The sequence below is a fragment of the Haliotis rufescens genome, unplaced genomic scaffold, assembly GCF_023055435.1.
Source record: "Haliotis rufescens isolate VD_foot unplaced genomic scaffold, xgHalRufe1.0.p SCAF_25, whole genome shotgun sequence".
In the NCBI taxonomy this organism is placed as follows: domain Eukaryota; kingdom Metazoa; phylum Mollusca; class Gastropoda; order Lepetellida; family Haliotidae; genus Haliotis; species Haliotis rufescens.
The window spans coordinates 5,315,821-5,337,465 of NW_025963946.1; the positions used below are offsets into that span (position 1 = coordinate 5,315,821).

At 42.8% G+C, this 21,645-nt stretch overlaps 1 protein-coding gene across 1 annotated transcript; it reads left to right on the forward strand.

Annotated features, from left to right (window-relative positions):
- The first annotated feature begins 1,224 nt into the window (after window positions 1–1,224).
- Window positions 1,225–18,824, forward strand: LOC124124806 (A-agglutinin anchorage subunit-like). The gene is made up of 10 exons (XM_048402170.1): window positions 1,225–1,350; window positions 2,562–2,784; window positions 8,252–8,563; window positions 10,692–10,888; window positions 11,647–11,788; window positions 12,500–12,829; window positions 13,193–13,372; window positions 13,767–14,102; window positions 15,480–15,809; window positions 18,299–18,824. Exons 1-10 carry the CDS (start codon window positions 1,264–1,266, stop codon window positions 18,454–18,456), a joined length of 2,295 nt encoding a protein of 764 aa, XP_048258127.1. The 5' UTR covers window positions 1,225–1,263; the 3' UTR covers window positions 18,457–18,824.
- The last annotated feature ends 2,821 nt before the right edge of the window (window positions 18,825–21,645 follow it).

Below are 21,645 nucleotides of genomic sequence, written 5' to 3' on the forward strand. Positions count from 1 at the left end.
GTTTAGAATCTGCATGATACCCGTGAAGGTCCGGGGTAGAATAGGTCTCCAGCAACACATGCTTGCCGTGAAAGGCGACTATGCTTGTCATAAGAGTCGACTAAAGGGATCGAGTGGTCACTGACATGGTTGATGCATGTCATCGTATCCGGGTAGAAGAAGAAGCTGCCGATGAGATGAAGCGTACTGTGACGTATCCCAACTGTAAACAGCCCTGGTTTGACATATCGTGTGAATATTATTATCATGCAAAATACCGTTTGTTAAAGATTTTCTGACGTGAACATCACTATTCTTCTCTTTGCGATAATATTTCAGTTAGCATAAAGTATGTTAATACTGTTAGCAAAAAAAGAAAAGCTTATCAAGACAGTATTGTATCTTGAGTTTTACAATGTATGAATAACAGTAAGCTATTTTGGTTATCTTTTAAATGTCTGTGTGAACGTAACCACATGCATGGAGCTAAATCAAATTACAATGAACCAGGGGTTTGCATTTTAATTCGATGTTCGACACGGATTCAGTGAATGCTTTTGAGATTGGTGATCCAGAAATACTTGAACTTGGAATGTTGATGAAGTAACTGATTCTATTTTGGGTTCGCTGAATAGACAAATTACTCGCTCTCTCTCTCTCTCTCTCTCTCTCTCTCTCTCTCTCTCTCTCTCTCTCTCTCTCTCTCTCTCTCTCTCTCTCTAGCTCTCTCGCTCTCTCTCTCGCTCTCTCTCTCTAGCTCTCTCGCTCTCTCTCTCTCTCTCTCTCTCGCTCTCTCTCTCACACACTCTCTCTCTCTGACACAACGTTACTACAGCGATACATATTTCCCTCGCGGTCGTGATCTTATCTTACAGATCTAACAAAATCACAAAAAAACACCCTCAGGCATATAGACAATATTATCATCATTCTTGCCACAGGCCCTGTCTCCATCTGGAGGACGCCTGTTTGTTTACTGTCATTAACAGCAGGTACCCCCTCGGCTAAGCAAACCCCGTAACTGCTCTGATAGGGCCAGGTCAAGCATATTGGGTATCAGAGTGAACCACATATCACATGATCCAATTGTATAGAAAATATAGATAACGCTTTGGGAGAATATTTATCATAGTTATCAACGTAATTGAGTGAGATCACTAAGATAAAAGCATGTTAACGTTATGGAATGGTAGGACCATTGTGAGAAGATTCCGGTGTATTTATCAAGTGTAAGGCGATGTCACGACTGTCATAGATCATTTGCTATCACCCACACGGCATACCATGAACCGGCAACATGTTGACCCCTTCCGTCCTCAGGATTATAGCAGTAGTCATTCTCCACAAAGATCCACTGATCCATACAAGAAGGTATGTGTGAACTTTAGTATCGTTTTACTTATTACGTTTGTAAAGTGTTCCATTACGACTCACATTAATAGATAACCAGATGGTGGCGTTAATACTTATTGAAGGCGCGGCATTGAAATCTGTTACTACCCTTGGCGACCACAACCTCGTATATAACACTTCATGCTTGTAGGCTTTCTGGTTCAATCGCCTCGGTTATAAATGACAGTGGAACGTCCGTCTGTCTTATCTACTCGTATATAACACTTCAAGCTTATAGGCTTTCTGGTTCAATCGCCTCGGTTGTAAATGACAGTGGAACGTCCGTCTGTCTTATCTACTCGTATATAACACTTCAAGCTTATAGGCTTTCTGGTTCAATCGCCTCGGTTGTAAATGACAGTGGGACGTCCGTCAGTCTTATGTACTCGTATATAACACTTCAAGCTTGTAGGCTTTCTGCTTCAATCGCCTCGGTTGTAAATAACAGTGGGACGTCCGTCAGTCTCATGTATTCATGCTGCATCAGATTTGTGTCTTTGGGGTTGAGGTTAACGTGGCAGTGATGGACATGTGGGATGAGTACTGTTAGTATTAATAGTGATGTATGAGTTAATTATTATTATTATTATTATTATTATTATTATGATTATGATTATGATTATTATTATTATTATTATACGCAGTAGTAGTAGTAGTAGTAGTAGTTATAGTTGTAGTAGTAATAGACGAAAAAGAAGACGAAGTAGTAGTGAGGTAAAATGGGCTTTATTGTCGCGTTCAAGATTATTGGACTTTTATAGCCACGTGTGTGCGCGCACTTTAACATTGATGCGACATGGTATATCAGTGGGCTAGCTCTATGAAACACACACGCGCGCGCGCGCAGATATGGTGCTGACAAACCATCACAGATGTCATGACCAGTGCGATTATGATATTCTTGTCAGTAGATCAGCGGATCCTGACACATCAAAGGCTCAAAACTGTTCACAGTAGGTCAGATGAGTTAGTAATAAATCCAAGAAAAATAAGTAGGTGTTTAATAGCCTTAAAGCTAAAGGAAAAGAAACTGGACACCCATGAATTATAGTTGTGTTTTGGACATTAAGTGTTTTCAGCCTAGTAAATAACGTTTTAATAACGTGTGGTGTTTTGGCCTAATCCAATTGTCAAATGTATACTTTCTATTGCCCGACAGGTTTAATTTGAATTCAATTATTTTGTTTTAGAGTTCTCAGCCGAGCACAACCGCAAAAGTTTTCGAAAATCTCGAGATCAACTTGCCAGACTCCCAATATGACGACATTGATGAGAGCACCAATCGTATCTCATCGCCACAGAAAGCGCCCTCAAAGCGGAGATGCATTATCATGACGCTAGTCGTTGCTTTCGTCACTGTTGTCGCCATCGTAGTACCAGTCATCGTTGTTATTAAAAATGGACAAGCAACAGGTATGACATTACATTTTTAATTATATATACCTTGTTATATACTTTCATGTTGAAAACATTCTGCCTAATGTGCAAATATATGGAAGGTGTGAGTGACCGAATCTTGTTTTACGCCGCAACCGACATTATGTAAACAACGTCGGGGCGACCTGTAATTGTAGTATCGACCAAACAAACCAGCGAATGACTGTTGCTGGACGCCGACATTTGCAATATTTTGCCTAAAAAAGATAGCTACGCGAAATATCGCAAAGAACAATGAAAAACGAAGCGTGGTATATTTCACGATAAAACAATGACGTTCTATCATGACGTCATTTCTGGAGATTCCAACATGCGCTCGCAACTTGATGACGTCGTATGTTTGACGACGTTATTGGTGATAAGGGAGTGTCTAGTGAGTTGTTCCCCATAGATATAGTAGGGCAACGCAGATAAACGCGATGGCCGAACAATCGCATCGATATCCCAATTCGGAAGAGATATGACAATATGTACATGAGCAATGAGATATGAGCAAAGGTACAGATAATCGACGTAAGGATTGTGAGAATATGCGGGAAATAGCCACATGTGCATAAAATAGACTCGTCCGATGTTGTCGAGGTCTGGTTCTATAGGGAGTCATCATTATTTAAATACGGTTTAATATTTTTAAAGCTTGTACATTTTATCAACATCCCAAAAGAGGGGCTACATAATGTTGATGTCTCGTGCGCCCCTCATGGTTTATTCTCCCAGGAGTGTTTTATTGTACGATAAACAACGACCACGATTCGATTATTTCTTAAATATGAAGGAGTTGTGTAATTTCGACCAGTGATTGATGTTATGAACAACGATCCAAACCATCGGGGTGCAATGACACGCAATCAAGCAAGTTATACAGCCTGCGACTGTAAATAACAATCCACGTCATCCGGACACAATGAGACACAATGAGACACAATGAGACACAATGAGACACAATGCGACAGAGTGAGACACAGTGAGACACAATGAGACACAATAAGACACAATGCGACACAATGAGACACAATGAGACACAATGAGACACAATGAGACACAATGCGACACAGTGAGACACAATGAGACACAATGCGACACAATGAGACACAACGAGACACAACGAGACTCAATGAGACACAATGAGACACAATGAGCCATGTCAGTTGTATGATTGAATGACATTTTACGACGTACTCATCAATATTGTAGCTATATCACGGCGGTCAGAAGACACCGAATCTAGTGTAGGCAACCAGTGGTTGATAGTATGAGCAACGATTCATTGGGGTGCAGTCCGCCGGGTAGAACGCTGTTGTCATGCAGAACGAACTCGTTATACGGAAGAAGAAGCTGTGGTCCCTTATTACCAGGGAGCTTTGATTATTTTGATGACTATCGGAAAATGTAACTCAAACTCGAATAATAGCGTAATATTTATATTGTCAGTAATAAAAAGACACTTTGTCAAATGAATATATTTGCAATCCTGCCTGAACAAAGAAAACCCACGACATTCAGATCCATTCGGTTTATTCCGGAAAATACAATCATCAATGAAATATAGCTGGAATATTGCCGAGTGCGGCGTTAAACAACAAACAAACAAACAAACAACCTGTCTGACGCTGAAGCTGGTTAGCTTTATCGTGTACACTCAAGACACTGGTTATTAATGTTTACAGACTTACAAAGTAGGAAGAATGATTTTGGATGATGAATCGAATCTCACCATTGTGTATTTTGATATGATATCAAACATAGCAAAACTAGTCGGAAAATGTTTACGACTCTTCAGCAATCGTCAGGCTTTCATCGACTTGTGTTCATATATTTATAACAAAAGACACTCGAATAAGAGTCTCGGGTATATATCCCTTGAACAATTTGATCAGATACCATTAGTTTGTCCCCAACGACATTGCTCAAGGGTATTATCATCGTGACAATGTTAGACAAAAAGATTAAACATAAATACAGCGATACGACAGCGATGCCCCCGGGGCCCCGTATATATACAATGGGATAGATCATATCTATGTGAAACGAGGTGTGACGGTTTATCTGTTCCGAGAATATTAATTTTTAATGTTTAACTTTATTTCGCGAGGTACAGACAATCCGATATTCCATGTTTGCGAACAGGTCATCTTAAAAGTATACACGGCCTTTCAGAGAAAATGTAGAAAAATGTGGATTACCTGATCTGGAGAGGAACTCAGTAAATCTATTGTTAAATAATGAGTGAGTGAGTGAGTTGGGTTTAACGCCGCTTTTAACAGTATTCCAATTATATCACGGCGTATCAGCTTAATGTGGGAGGAAAGCCCAAAGTGATGCAGGTCTCAGACGTTTACCACTTCGGTGAAACCCACGAGCACGGGTAAGGTGCTGACAAACCTAGAAATAAAATCGGGGCGAACCGGGATTCGAACCCACACTCATAGGTTTCTGGCGTGCCCGAGGGACGCAACTCTGCACAGCGAATCGCGGCGCTATTGTTATATAGAATGACGTCGCATAAAATGTGCAAATTGTGTGATTGACGGTTGACACCGCTGGGACTGGACATGCTTACCCTCATTTTCAGTGATTCATCCCTATTCAAGTTCCATGCCTTTCGGGGCGGTCGGGTAGCCTAGTGGTTAAAGCGTTCGCTCGTCACGCCGAAGACCCGGGTTCGATTCCCGACATGGGTACAATGTGTGAAGCCCATTTCTGGTGTCCCCCGCCGTGATATTGCTGGAATATTGCTAAAAGCGGCGTAAAACCATATTCACTCACTCACTCCATGCCTTTCACGCCATCCAGTGGATACTCGAGACTGGTGGTTCTCTGTCGTTGACCTTTAATAGTATAATTAAAGATGACAATATCATCCTGAACATTGGATGACGTCATTATGTATTTTGGACATCTCGTTACGTTATCATGGGCGTCATCGCAAACAATTAAAACAATGAAGGCAAATCATAATGTCCAGTTAGAATAATGGAAATAATTTTACCTATTTTTGTTCTCTGGGTAACATAAGTATATGTATCTTCAAGTGATCCACCATTGGGATTTATGTCAGCGAGAGTAGCTGTAGTACAGTCAAGTCTCATTAATCCGACACTCGTTAATCCGACACTCAGCTTTATCCGACTTGTATTTTCAGTGAAGTGATTTAGGCGAACACCTGGTGTCATCACTGACTTGCAGTGATCCATTCATGTTATATTCACCGATATTTTGCCTTTTATTGATTTATTATAATTAGGACTAATTATTCTCTGGCGTTGACGTTTAATTATAGTATTATCTGACGTTTATGACGGTTCGGATTAGCCGATGTCTCTGGAAGCTGACGCACCTGAAAGGGACAGATTTTGAGCTTAAAATGACGATCACCAGAGCTACGGTTAATCGGAGTTTGAGCTGAAGGTTTGTGGCAGCTGAGTAAGAATTAATTCATGACAGATGTGCGCAGCAGGATCTTGACTGAATTTAGATATAAACCTACAGTATTTTGATTTATGATTAGAGGTTTCAAATGTAGATTTGATATCCGTAAAATATCAATCGGAAACGTACCCGCAGATATGAATAAATGTTGAGATTGGGTGAATTAGGAGATAAACCCAATCGTGTTTTCAAATTATAGAATTCGACATTGGATACCGCTACATTTTCTTTTAAATATTTTTTTTCAAATGGGAGCTTGATTGTTTACTTTAGTAAACGTCAGAACGTCGAAGTATTGTGACGCTGTAAATATGTCGTCGCTGTAAGTGATTGAGTAACACTGAGTGTTTACAACATTTTACAAAACTCCTTTTAAGTCGTTATCTTGCATATACTGCCGTACAGGCTTTAGCGACCCTTGAAGATCCGGGGTAGAATAAGTCTTCAGCAACCCATGCTTGCAGTAAATGGCGACTATGCTTGTCGTAAGAGGCGTCTAACGGGATCTGGTGGTCAGGCTCGCTGACTTGGTTGATGCATGTCATCGATCCAAATTGCGTGGATCGATGCTCATGATGTGAATCACTGGACTGTCTGGTCCAGACTCGATTATTTTCAGACCGCCATCATATAGCTGGAATGTTGCTGAGTGCGGCTTAAACAACAAACAAACAAACAAACAAACAAACAAACAGAACATGATTTAGCTCACAATAAATCCCCGGCAACCAATGTATATCGTAAGAAGGAACTTAATGGATCGGGCGACTTGGTTGTGACTTGCTTGCGAATGATTGTACATGTCAGTGGATCGTCGGTTCTTTATTTGATCATATGCAGGCCGCAGTCATGAAGGAGTGAGCGAGGTTGGTTTTACAAGCTTTCAGGAATATTCCAGTTGGGACACCAGAATTGGTTTTCACACATTGTTCCCATGGGGGAATCGAACCCGAGTCTTCAACGTGACTAGCGAACACCTTAATATAGGCTGCCCACCCGCCCCCATGAAGAAATAATGATAAGTGCGGCATTGAACAACACGCAAACAATTGGAAGCAATGATAATTTGCACTCATCTTCTAGTTATCTCACATTGTTTCTTGACCAAAATAAGTGATTAAAACACCAACTAGTCATGATTGAAGAAAACGTGTATTCAAGGAAATAGTTGGGTTTTTTTCTTTTGCAGTGATGCGATAAGAAACAATCTTATGCTTAAACGAGGATTCCATACCGATAACGGACAAATCAGAATGAAAGATTCTGAAAGTCTAATAATAAGTGAGTTGGTCGGGTACCCCTGCAAAGCGATCGAAGCACTAAGACTGTCGTAAGTCCATCAATTTAACACAGACTCACAACAGTATGTGATTTGCTGAAAAACCCCATAAAAACCACTATTTCCCCTGAGAAATAAGCATGCATCCGTAATCTCATTTAAGGCGGTTCAGTGGCCTGGTTTTATTTAGCTGCACAAAGTTGCGTCCCCTGTGATGGTGGGTTCGAATCCCAAATTCTCTATGATTGTGATAGTTGAGTTGTCAGCCCCTGTCCGACCTTGTGGTTGCCCCCAACGTGTTACACGTCCGGGTCTGTATTACGGCGCACGGCGTTAAATCCAATTCACTCATCGTATGCTTATGTTTCTGTTTTCGAGTAAAAAAACTAAGCGCGATGCACATGTCCTCAGTGGCTTTCTTGTTTTCGAGCATTAACGTTTCTTTGTTTGTTTGCATGTTTGTTTGTTGTTTAACGTCGCACTCAGCAGTATTCTAGGTATATGAGGGCGGTCTCTACATATTGAAGTCTGGACCAGACAATCTAGTGACTGACATCGTGAGCATCGATCTACGAAATGTTTTGATACAATGACATGCATCAACTGTGTCAGTGAGCCTGAGCACCCGATCCCGTTGGTCTCCTCGTACAACAAGCATGGGTTGCTGAAGACAACCCGAGTGTTTATGGGTATTTAGCAGTATAGATAATGGACCGTTTTATGTTTTATCTCTAGACGAAGCCTTGGCACAAGGAGACACCCTGAAGAATGTTGGTGATATTAAAACTCCTGCAACCTCAACTACCTCACTGTCGTCGACGACACCAGCATCACCGACCCCATCGTCTACCTTAGATACATCTTCTACATCATCTTCCTCAGCAACTAGCACTGATCCATTCAGAACATCACCCACGACAACAGCAGTTACAACGTCTACGTCAAGCTCCACTTCATCCACGACTACAGGGCCCACACAAAGTACATCTACAGCGTCTACTACAACTACGATGACATCATTAACGGCTACTTCACCGCCACAGACAGGTAAGATATTGATCTTAGTAGTAATTCCAGAGGACGTTAAGTGTGCATGTGTTATGTGAAATCTGTTGGATAATCGACTGGTTACTCGCTGTCATTGACGTTTTGTGTTAGGCGGTTATTAGCGATGACTAAACAAAACATTTTTATTTTATTCAAAAACAGCTTCTATTGTGTCGATAACAACAGCTCGGTCTTATTTGTATATTCTTTCTATTGTTTTGTTATCGACAATCGAAAAATACGATATTTCCTCCCATGTGTTGATCTAGCTACGCATGCCAAATGCGTTGATAACTTTAGATTAGCTCTACAATGGCAATCGTGAATGTATTGCTCTACAATGGCAATCTGGAATGTATTGCTCTACAATGGCTGTCGTGAATGTATTGCTCTACAATGGCAATCGTGAATGTATTGCTCTACAATGACTGTCGTGAATGTATTGCTCTACAATGGCTGTCGTGAATGTATTGCTCTACAATGACTGTCGTGAATGTATTGCTCTACAATGGCTGTCGTGAATGTATTGCTCTACAATGGCTGTCGTGAATGTATTGCTCTACAATGACTGTCGTGAATGTATTGCTCTACAATGGCTGTCATGAATGTATTGCTCTACAATGGCTGTCGTGCATGTATTGCTCTACAATGGCAATCTTGAATGTATTGCTCTATAATGGCTGTCGTGAATGTATTGCTCTACAATGGCTGTCGTGCATGTATTGCTCTACAATGGCAATCTTGAATGTATTGCTCTACAATGGCAATCGTGAATGTATTGCTCTACAATGGCTGTCGTGAATGTATTGCTCTACAATGGCTGTCGTGAATGTATTGCTCTACAATGGCAATCGTGAATGTATTGCTCTACAATGGCTGTCGTGAATGTATTGCTCTACAATGACTGTCGTGAATGTATTGCTCTACAATGACTGTCGTGAATGTATTGCTCTACAATGGCTGTCGTGAATGTATTGCTCTACAATGGCAATCGTGAATGTATTGCTCTACAATGACTGTCGTGAATGTATTGCTCTACAATGGCTGTCGTGAATGTATTGCTCTACAATGACTGTCGTGAATGTATTGCTCTACAATGGCTGTCGTGAATGTATTGCTCTACAATGGCTGTCGTGAATGTATTGCTCTACAATGACTGTCGTGAATGTATTGCTCTACAATGGCTGTCGTGAATGTATTGCTCTACAATGGCTGTCGTGAATGTATTGCTCTACAATGGCAAACGTGAATGTATTGCTCTACAATGACTGTCGTGAATGTATTGCTCTACAATGGCTGTCGTGAATGTATTGCTCTACAATGGCAATCGTGAATGTATTGCTCTACAATGACTGTCGTGAATGTATTGCTCTACAATGGCTGTCGTGAATGTATTGCTCTACAATGGCTGTCGTGAATGTATTGCTCTACAATGGCTGTCGTGAATGTATTGCTCTACAATGGCTGTCGTGCATGTATTGCTCTACAATGGCAATCTTGAATGTATTGCTCTATAATGGCTGTCGTGAATGTATTGCTCTACAATGGCTGTCATGAATGTATTGCTCTACAATGGCAATCTTGAATGTATTGCTCTATAATGGCTGTCGTGAATGAATTGCTCTACAATGACTGTCGTGCACGTATTGCTCTACAATGACTGTCGTGAATGTGTTGCTCTTCAATGGCAACCTTGAATGTATTGCTCTACAATGGCAACCTTGAATGTATTGCTCTACAATGGCAATCTTGAATGTATTGCTCTACAATGGCTATCGTGAATGTATTGCTCTACAATGGCAATCGTGAATGTATTTCTCTTCAATGGTAATCTTGAATGTATTTCTCTACAATGGCAATCTTGAATGTATTGCTCTACAATGGCAATCCTGAATGTATTGCTCTACAATGGCTATCGTGAATGTATTGCTCTACAATGGCAATCGTGAATGTATTTCTCTTCAATGGTAATCTTGAATGTAATTCTCTACAATGGCAATCTTGAATGTATTGCTCTACAATGGCAATCTTGAATGTATTGCTCTACAATGGCTATCGTGAATGTATTGCTCTACAATGGCAATCGTGAATGTATTTCTCTACAATGGTAATCTTGAATGTATTTTAGAGATGAAGATGTTTGGATCGGAGACGTCACTTGACGACGGAGCATCGTCTGTCATCTGCAGCGTGACACATCCGTACAATTGGGAATACGTCAGAATACGTCACGTCGACATGAGCGGAAAGAAGAGAGAGATCTGCAGAATTGCTAAGGGATCCAGCCCACAACTCGACAGCGCCATGGACGCGAACAAAGTCTCGGTGAGCTCTTCCTGATGTGAAACTGGAAACTTGAAAAGTTGAAAAAAACTTCATTATCCCCTTTCCCATTTACATATATTTACAACTCCATTATATCTTTGGCCACGTATCTACACATATCAAGATTTTCACGATGATAAATATCTGAGATAGCAGTGACACCTGCTGAAACGCTGCCACAAGAACTCGCTGGTTGGGTAGCCGAGTGGTTAAAGCGTTCGCTCGTCACCAAATGTATCAGCTGGTCGAGCTCCCTGATGCTGCACTCAGCAATATTCGATCTACAAGTGGGGCGGTTGGGTAGCCTAGTGGTTAAAGCGTTCGCTCGTCACTCCGAAGACCCGGGTTCGATTCCCGACATAGGTACAATATGTGAAGCCGATTTCTGGTGCCCCCCGCGGTGATATTGCTGGAATATTGCGGCATAAAACCATACTCACTCATTCACTATAATGGACATAAATTGGGGAGGCAGATAAAAGGTTTGTCAAATCCAGCCACATTTAAAAATCGAACCACTGGACCATGTTGTAACTTCGAGATAATCGGACATTCGAGATAGCGAGGCACGGACAGACAGGCAGATCATGTAACAGAATCATGCATCCATAGCAATATGATTGCATACACGTAACTGATGTAATGTAACTTGTAATAAGTTATATCAGTTCTGTCCACTTGTTTCTGAATTGTGTCAAAACTGTTTGCATTCACCCAATCATTTGGCCTTGATCTTATTGACCGTTTTTTACTTGAAGGTTACGTGGAACGTGACGTCATCAAGTCTGTATTTCCTATTGGCGTTCACGCCTGCCAACTGTGAAGACGTGGGGACGTATTTCTGCGACCTTGTCACGGACTCGGGAACCAGAACATCTGTTTCCACTGTCACAGTGAAAGGTACACAACGTTCATAGGCTCTTCCAAACATATACATTTATATAAGTATAAAATTCAAACGTAAACACACCGAAAACGGGATGTGATATTGCTTAACAGTTTTGTATATTTTCTGAATGACATTTTATGTTGATTCGCATTGTTAGAATTTGTTTGGTTGTTATGTTAGAATAACTACCAGAGATACACAACTAATGACTAGAGCGAAACCTAGTCATCTCAAAGGCACGAGGACCACCAAACCCGTGAAATATCCGGGGTACAATAGGTCTTCAGCGACCCATGCTTGCTGCAAAAAGCGGCTATGCTCGTCGTAAGAGGCGACTAACGGGACCGGGTGGTCAGGCTCGCTGACTTAGTTGATGCGTGTCATCGTATTCCAATTTCGTGGATCGATGCTCATAATGTCAGTCACTGGATTGTCTGGTCCCGATTCGATTAAATTACAGACCGCCGTCATATAGCTTGAATATTTGGCGAGTTCGGCGTTAATTAAACAAAAAATAAACGTAGACCACCAAGAACAAAGTAATGCGCCCCGTTTACGCGACATTACTATTATGATTATAGTACAATATAAATAATTTATTATTATAGTCATAATCGTCATAACAATAATCATTATTATTATCATTATCATTATTTTTTATTGTTGTAATTTGTTGTTGTTGTTATTATTATTATTATTATTATTATTATTATTATTTCCAGCCATGCCTTCAAAACCTTCTCTGACTACACCCAAGACGGTGGTTGCCGGGCGACGGACTGAGATCTCATGCATGGGGAACGTCGGTTTCCCTGGGGGGATGATGACGTTGTATATCAAGGACAAGGAAACAGACGTTCTCAGGGAAATCGGCGCGAATGATGGACTGACTCGGGAATTCAGACGGGAGGAGTGTCACAATTACGTGAATCTCACCTATACATACAGTCCGCCCCAAGACGGGAACGACACCGCCATTGTATGTTTGACGGAAAATAGTTTCGTAGCAACCGACGTCATCAGGGCGTCAGCTGATTTGCAAGTACTCCCGGGTAATATACAGCAAGAATCGAAACCATGAAAGATAACCAATTGTAAATCAAGATTCGAACTGGTGCCTAGAAACATACTAAGGGACGCAACCGCTGCAACTAAGACGACAAGGCCACCCGCTAAAGAACATTATCTAATACAGACGAACGATTTTTTTTTCCGAATGGTTGGATATTATTTCTTAATACTTCTTAACAGTATAATTATTTTATTTCCATTTCAATTTATTATCATTATTTTTACGACTACTATCATGTTAAAATAGTATTATCACTATTGTCATTATTATTTTCATAATGGTCGACTCAGAGCTTTGTCCGTTGTCTATCGTCAAATTAATATCAGCAAACGGACTTTTTCAGGCAACATTTGCACGTCTTCCTCCGGACCCTCCTCCACCGTGCCCTTCCCCTTCACCTGTGAGAGCTTCGTCATGTGTCAAGGTGGCACGGCGTCGGTGGTGGCCTGCCCCGCCGACACGTGCTACAACGCCGAGACGTTGCTTTGTCAACAAGATGGCGGAGACACGCCGTCCAAATCAGGTACTTTTTTATTTATTTTTTATCCATTGAACCTGGTTTGCACATCAAGAGCGACAACAGCAATGTTTGTTTGTTTGTTTGTTGTTTAACACCGCACTCAGCAATATTCTAGCTATATGAGGGCGGTCTGTAGATAATCGAATCTGGACCAGACAGTCCAGTGGATGACATCATGAGCATCGATCTTCGCAATTGGGGAAAACAGCTATGTACGGCCACTGTTATGTTCAATTGAGTTTTTAGCGTTAATTGTACGTAAACCACCTTTAGTGAAAAAATATGAAATTATAGTTTCAAAATAAAATCAGGTAACATCAAGGTGTATTGATTTACATATAAAAAGAATTCAGGAAATATCCGAACGCGTTTAGTTTATAATTTGTTGTTATTTCAGATATATCGCTTGTGACATCAGCAACTATTCTGAACGCGAGCACTCCGTTTGTGACGTGCATGGCTTCTAACGTGACGGGCCAATATAACCTCACCATCTCTCATTCCAACGACGCCGGCATATTTGAGAGCCTTGTTTCAGTGTTCCTGAACACTATGACGTCATATTCAGCCTTGACCTCTCGCAACGTCACCTCCAACGTGACGAGGGAAGACGGTATGGTTGCTGTATCTCTAATCGCCCATGCCATCTCTTGCACAGATGGGGGATTATATAGATGCCATCTACAAACAGCTTCTGACAAGATCAGCAGAGATGGCACCGTGACAGTTAATGGTAAGGGGAATGATTAAGTGAGTGAGTGAGTGCCGCTTTGATCAGTATATTCTTACATCACAGCGTGATGACGCAGATGGTTGACGTTTCCACGTAAGCAGGTTTGATGCAGATTAAACATGATTGACTGAAGGACGATTCCGGGATAGGGGCTTGTGGCGTCTTAAATAGTAGGACCCAGATTATTATCATGATCGTGTATATGTACTAAAAATCACATGAATCACTTTACCAAAATGGTGAAAAATATTAATATATTAAATATGTAACAGATTTGCAAGTAATAAAAGTAGGAATATTGAATGACATATTGTATATCATGAAACAAAGATCTCCCGTTCGCAATTTGATTATGTTCACATTGACTACAACGTTGATTGCCTTTCCTTGCCTTTGGTACTTCCGCCTTTTTTATAGCTGAAGATAACAGTAGTATCTGTAAGATTCCTGTGTAGTGTTTGTTTGTTTGTTTGTTGTTTAACGCCGCACTCAGCAATATTATAGCAATATGACGTTGGTCTCTACATATTTAAGTCTGGACCAGACAATCCAGTGATTGACATCATGAACAACGATCTACGCAAAGTTTGGACACAATGACCTGCATCAACTGTGTCAGCGAGTCTGAGCACCCGATGCCGTTAGTCGCCTCGTACGGCAAGCATGGGTTGCTGAAGACAACCCGAATGTTTATGGTGATTTAGCCATGTAGATAATGGACCGTTTTATCTCTAAATAATCAAGTCTGGACCAGACAATCCAGCCCGAAGAGATGCAGGTCTTAGACGGTTACCACTTCGATGAAACCCACGGGCACGGGTATGGTAGTGACAAACCTAGAAACATAATCGAGGCGAACCGGGATTCGAACCCACATCATAGATTTCTGGCGTGCCCAAGGGACGCAATTCTGTACAGCGAATCGCGGCGCCTAAGACGACTGGGCCCCCTGTAATATTAAATGTAGGGTAATATAACTTTAAAGTTCAATTATCGTAACAATAGTATCGGGATAAGGATTTCGATTTAACGAGGTTGCACTTTACAATTATTTCATTGATGTATAAAAGGATTGCAGGGAGACATAAGTTCATCACCGTTCATCATTGTCATAATCATCATGCAATTATTATTACTTCAGCACTTTCACCATCATCAAAATCAAATGCCGTCACGTTATTATCATCATCGTCGTCGTTGTTATTGTTATTTTTTTGTTATTATTTTTATGATTATGATTTCTGTTATCATTTCCATCATCACCATCGTCATCATAATTTTTATTGCTATCACTATTATTTAACAGTGCTCATTAATATTCAATAATAACCCTATATCATGGATATATTATTGTTCAAAACTGTCGTATTATTTCAGCCCACCCAAACAAGCCATCCCTTTCATTTGATGCGGAGCTGAGAGTGGGCAGGTCAACCCTGGCCGAATGCAGGGGGTTCGTTGGTTCTCCTGGAGGAAAAATACTATGGTTCCTGAAACCCGCTTCCATGCCAAACTTTATACAACTGAACATTGCCAAAGACACAACTGAAATGTTGGACTGTTCCAATCACGTGGTTAGCAGCTTCGTGTACACCCCTGTCATGGCTGCAAATGGATCCGTCCTAAAATGTGTGTCGTCCAATGAAAACTATCCTCACATATCAGGAGAAGACAACAGCGACAGCACACAACTGCTGCTTCTGACGGGTACGTAGTTCGCACGATGTGACAATGAAAACATTGTTCATTGTGTGTTAAACCCACCTCAGTAACTCAAATCACCAATACGTCTTTAGTGGGCATTTAGAAATTGGACAACTTTTTTCTTGTTTGTAACGACGTTTTAGGCGTTTACGTCCTACCCCTTCATCAGATGAAGGGACAAGGGGTAGCCGTGAAGCGTCGTTATTAACAAGACTGCTTTGCCCTTCATCATATGAAGGGACGAGAGGTAGCCGTGAAACGTCGTTATTAACAAGACTTCTTGGCCCTTCATCAGATAAAGGGGCAAGTGGTAGCCGTGAAACGTCGTTATTAACAAGACTTCTTGGCCCTTCATCAGATGAAGGGATAAGAGGTAGCCGTGAAGCGTCGTTATTAACAAGACTTCTTGGCCCTTCATCAGATAAAGGGACGAGAGGTAGCCGTGAAACGTCGTTATAAACAAGCCTTCTTGGCCCTTTATCAGATAAAGGGGCGAGAGGTAGCCGTGAAACGTCGTTATTAACAAGACTTCTGGGCCCTTCATCAGATAAAGGGACGAGAAGTAGCCGTGAAACTTCGTTATTAACAAGACTTCTTGGCCCTTCATCAGATAAAGGGACAAGAGGTAGCCGTGAAACGTCGTTTTTAACAAGACTTCTTGGCCCTTCATCAGATGAAGGGACGAGAGGTAGCCGTATCTGCCTTACTCCGCCCTACATGGTGATCACTCCTATGCACACTTCCGTTGATCGCAAAGCATTTACTTGATCGCAGCTGAGCCCCGATGTCAGTCAATGAGCTCGTCTTATGGCGCAGTCAGCAACGTCTGTATTACAGTGGAGTATTAGATGTATAATGTTGGACAGGGAAACCCTATTCCTTTGTACTTTATATCGATTGTAGTGTGATCATGGCCCATGATATGTCTTGTATCCGATTCAATGGGTATGGTTTTACGCCGCTTTTAGCAATATTCAAGCAACATCAAGGCGGGGGACACCAGAAATGGGCACATTGTACCCATGCGTGGAATCAAACACGGGCCTTCGACGTGACGAGCGAACGCTTTTACCACTAGGCTAACCCGCCTCCCGTGCCCCGGTCAAATGAGATAAATTAAATGAAAGATTTTGATAAATAGGTTAGAGATGATGACGTCATGGCCCGAACGAAGCTATGGTGCAAGGTAACTGTCGTAATAGAATGGAAATGTTCTACACTTGAAAATCGATGATCCAAGACACCGCATATTCATATCAGGGGTCTGTAAATAATCGAGTTTGGTCCAGAAAATCCATTGATTGACGTCATGAGCATAGATCTACTCAGTTGGGATACAGTGACATGCATCAACCGAGTCGGACCACCCGATCCCGTTAGTCGCCTCTTACGACCAGCTGGGGTGCTGAAGCTCAATTCCGACACGGATCGACCCGTGTCTATCCATTAAGTCGCCTCTTACCCTTGTGACCAGGGGGCACGGGTGGCCCAGTCGTCTAAGGCGCCGCGATTCGCTGTGCAGAGTTGCGTCCCTTGGACACGCCAGAAACCTATGATTGTGGGTTCGAATCCCGGTTCGCCCTGATTATGTTTCTAGGTTTGTCAGCACCATACCCGTGCTCGTGGGTTTTACCGAAGTGGTAAACGTCTGAGACCTGCATCACTTCAGGCTTTCCTCCCACATTAAGCTGACACGCCGTGATATAACTGGAATACTGTTAAAAGCGGCGTTAAACCCAACTCACTCACTCACTCACCCTTGTGACCAATAGTAAATAATGGAATCGAGCTACAAGTCAACTTACCTTACGCGTCTTACGACCAGCATTAGTTGCTGGGGACGAGTTCCAACCACGGGGTATTCGTAAATGGCAAAGGCAACACCATGAATCACATAACAGATGTCCTTTACATACCGCTCCAGACAACACTGTATTTAACATATGTATATTGATACAACTGTGGTTGGTTGGTTTGCTGTCTAACGCCGCACTCAGCAATATTGCAGCTATATCACGGCGGTCTGTAAATAATCGAGTCTGGACCAGACAATCCAGTGATTGATATCATGAACATCGATCCACGCAATTGGGATCGATGACATGCATCAACAAGTCGTCTGACCACCCGATCCCGTTAATCGCCTTTTATGACAAGCATAGTCGCCTTTTACGACAAGCATGGGTTGCTGAAGACCTATTCTACCCCGGATCTTCCCGGGTCGTTGCCTCGAGGGAACTCCGAGTTGTTGGAACCGTTGGTTAGGTTTGGTGACTTGCGTGTCGTGTGGACTCGATTATTTTTGGTGAAAGGATGATTGCTTGGGGACTTGTTATTTATTACAAGGGTGGGGCGGTGGGATTCTCTCGTGAGACACCTCCCTATGATAAATGATCAGTCCCTTAATAATGTTCAATTTCATACTTTTCAATCAAACCTTAACCAATACAGACGTCACCGACTGTTGATAATCACTTGTGCCGTTGTTTCAGGTACGGAATGCAGAGGTGAAGCAGATAACAGTAAAATCAGCCACCCGTACACCTGTAACAAGTACATACAGTGTTCTGGATCAACACAGGCTGTAAACACCTGTCCCGAGGGTGTATGTTTCGATTCAGTCACACAAACCTGTTTAGATGGGCCCTGAAGATAAACCGACCAACATTTGCTTTATTATTTTGTGGATGTCAAAAACCTGATGGCGGAATGTCAAGGTCACAAGTTCCCCGGATGACAACAGATCACCACGATAGGGATTGGTTATAGCAACTGTGCCCCGTTCCTGGAAGCGACCTTAGTGCCATGACTATCTCAAGTCAGTGTTAAAGTTAGGGCGTTACGACCGTCTACGAACTAAGACAGTCTCGGAGAAGCTGCATATTGGGTTGCCCAATTTTATTTATTTTATATTATTTATAAAACTGTATTTCTATGTGTTTTTATTTTATCAAAACTGTTTATAAAATCATGGCAAGCGCCAATGAACACTGTATCATAAATTTATTATTATTATCATTATTATTATTACTATTATTATTACAATGAAAAATGCAGTAAAAAGGATTTTGGGTGATCCTGGCCCAGTCATACTGGTAAGGCTCATCATCAGCTCAGGGCCCTTGCCCCCTCTACACGCAGCCCAGACAGCGAATGGGACTTCTCCCAGGAAGCGCGGTCTAGTCAAACCCACCCAGAACGTTTCGGAGAATGCGGAGACTCCCCAACACTTTACCCAGACATTACCCAGATTGTCAGAAGGGCTGTATCCCTGGTAGCAAACCCGGGCACTCTCCCAGTGTCAGTCAACAGATTGGGAGGTATCAAAACCTAAGGCACCGAGAACAATGGGGAGTCGGACAACTTGGTACTTGAGATACAAGCGTGACATATCGAAATCGAGGTCCGCATATTTGCCATGTTTTTCCTGAATCTTGTCAATCACATCAGTGTCAAAAGGGACAGAAAATTCAATAATTTAAATGATTCCATTGGATTTATAAAGAAAGGACGAGATCAGGTTTGTTGGCCTGGATACGTCTGAGGCTGTATAAGGGCCTGTTCCAAAGAATTTTGTATTAATCATTTACCATGACGCCCTCTACATATTCTCGGTCGTATCATGGATGGACCTGTGTGTCAAAACCACAAGCATGGCGAAGACGTTGATAAAATGATCGAGCCACAACATCATTTCGCTTAAGGTACTGTGTTTGTGCCAAAGTTGGGCATCCACTGAATGTGTGTTGGACAGTCTAATTACATTCATTACATAATCTACATTTCATATTTACATTTTGATGCAAAATCCCACATTCACGGTTTCGAGTGGGAAGTGACTGGTCCTGAGCAGCAAACAGAAAGCCATCACACCTCACACCTACAGCCCAAACCTTACATCTCGCACCTCACACCTCACACCCATAACCCAAACCTTACATCTCGCACCTCACACCAACAACCCACAACCCACACCTCACACCCACAACCCACAACCCACAACCCAAACCTTACATCTCGCACCTCACACCTCACACCTCACACCTACAACCCACAACCCACAACCCACAACCCACAACCCAAACCTTACATCTCGCACCTCACACCTCACACCTACAACCCAAGCCTTACATCCCGCACCTCACACCAACAACCCACAACCCACAACCCACAACCCACAACCCAAACCTTACATCTCGCACCTCACACCTCACACCTACAACCCAAACCTTACATCTCGCACCTCACACCAACAACCCACAACCCACAACCCACAACCCAAACCTTACATCTCGCACCTCACATCTCACACCTACAACCCAAGCCTTACATCTCGCACCTCACACCTCACACCCATAACCCAAACCTTACATCTCGCACCCTCACACCAACAACCCACAACCCACACCTCACACCCACAACCCACAACCCACAACCCACAACCCAAACCTTACACCTCACACCCACAACCCACAACCCACAACCCAAACCTTATATCTCGCACCTCACACCTCACACCCACAACCCAAACCTTACATCTCGCACCTGACACCTCACACCCACAACCCAAACCTTACATCTCGCACCTCACACCTCACACCGACAACCCAAACCTTACATCTCACACCTCACACCTCACACCCACAACCCACAACCCAAACCTTACACCTCACACCTCACACCTCACACCTCACACCCACAACCCAAACCTTACATCTCACACCTCACACCTCACACCCACAACCCAAACCTTACATCTCGCACCTCGCACCTCACACATCACACCCACAACCAAAACCTTACATCTCGCACCTCACACTTCACACCGACAACCCAAACCTTACATCTCACACCTCACACCTCACACCGACAACCCAAACCTTACATCTCACACCTCACACCTCACACCCACAACCCAAACCTTACATCTCGCACCTCACACCTCACACCGACAACCCAAACCTTACATCTCGCACCTCACACCTCACACCGACAACCCAAACCTTACATCTCGCACCTCACACCTCACACCTACAACCCAAACCTTACATCTCGCACCTCACACCTCACACCGACAACCCAAACCTTACATCTCGCACCCTCACACCTCACACCTACAACCCAAACCTTACATCTCGCACCTCACACCTCACACCTCACACCCATAACCCACAACCCACAACCCACAACCCACAACCCACAACCCACAACCCAAACCTTACAGCTCGCACCTCACACCCACAACCCACAACCCACAACCCACAACCCAAACCTTACATCTCGCACCTTCTCAACCACAACCCACAACCCACAACCCAAATCTTACATCTCGCACCTCACACCTCACACCTACAGCCCAAACCTTACATCTCACACCTCACACCTCACACTCATAACCCAAACCTTACATCTCGCACCTCACACCTCACACTCATAACCCACAACCCAAACCTTACATCTCGCACCTCACACCTCACACCGACAACCCAAACCTTACATCTCACACCTCACACCTCACACCCACAACCCAAACCTTACACCTCGCACCTCGCACCTCGCACCTCGCACATCACACCTCACACCTACAGCCCAAACCTTACATCTCGCACCTCACACCTCACACCGACAACCCAAACCTTACATCTCACACCTCACACCTCACACCCACAACCCAAACCTTACACCTCGCACCTCGCACCTCACACCTCACACCTACAGCCCAAACCTTACATCTCGCACCTCACACCTAACACCCACAACCCACAACCCAAACCTTACATCTCGCACCTCACACCAACAACCCACAACCCACAACCCACAACCCAAACCTTACATCTCG

Coding starts and splice junctions, on each gene's coding strand:
- LOC124124806 (XM_048402170.1), top strand. CDS start 1,264: ATGAACCGGCAACATGTTGACCCCTTCCGTCCTCAGGATTATAGCAGT. Junction 1,351..2,561: donor CCACTGATCCATACAAGAAG/GTATGTGTGAAC, acceptor ATTTTGTTTTAG/AGTTCTCAGCCGAGCACAAC. Junction 15,810..18,298: donor ACAACTGCTGCTTCTGACGG/GTACGTAGTTCG, acceptor CCGTTGTTTCAG/GTACGGAATGCAGAGGTGAA.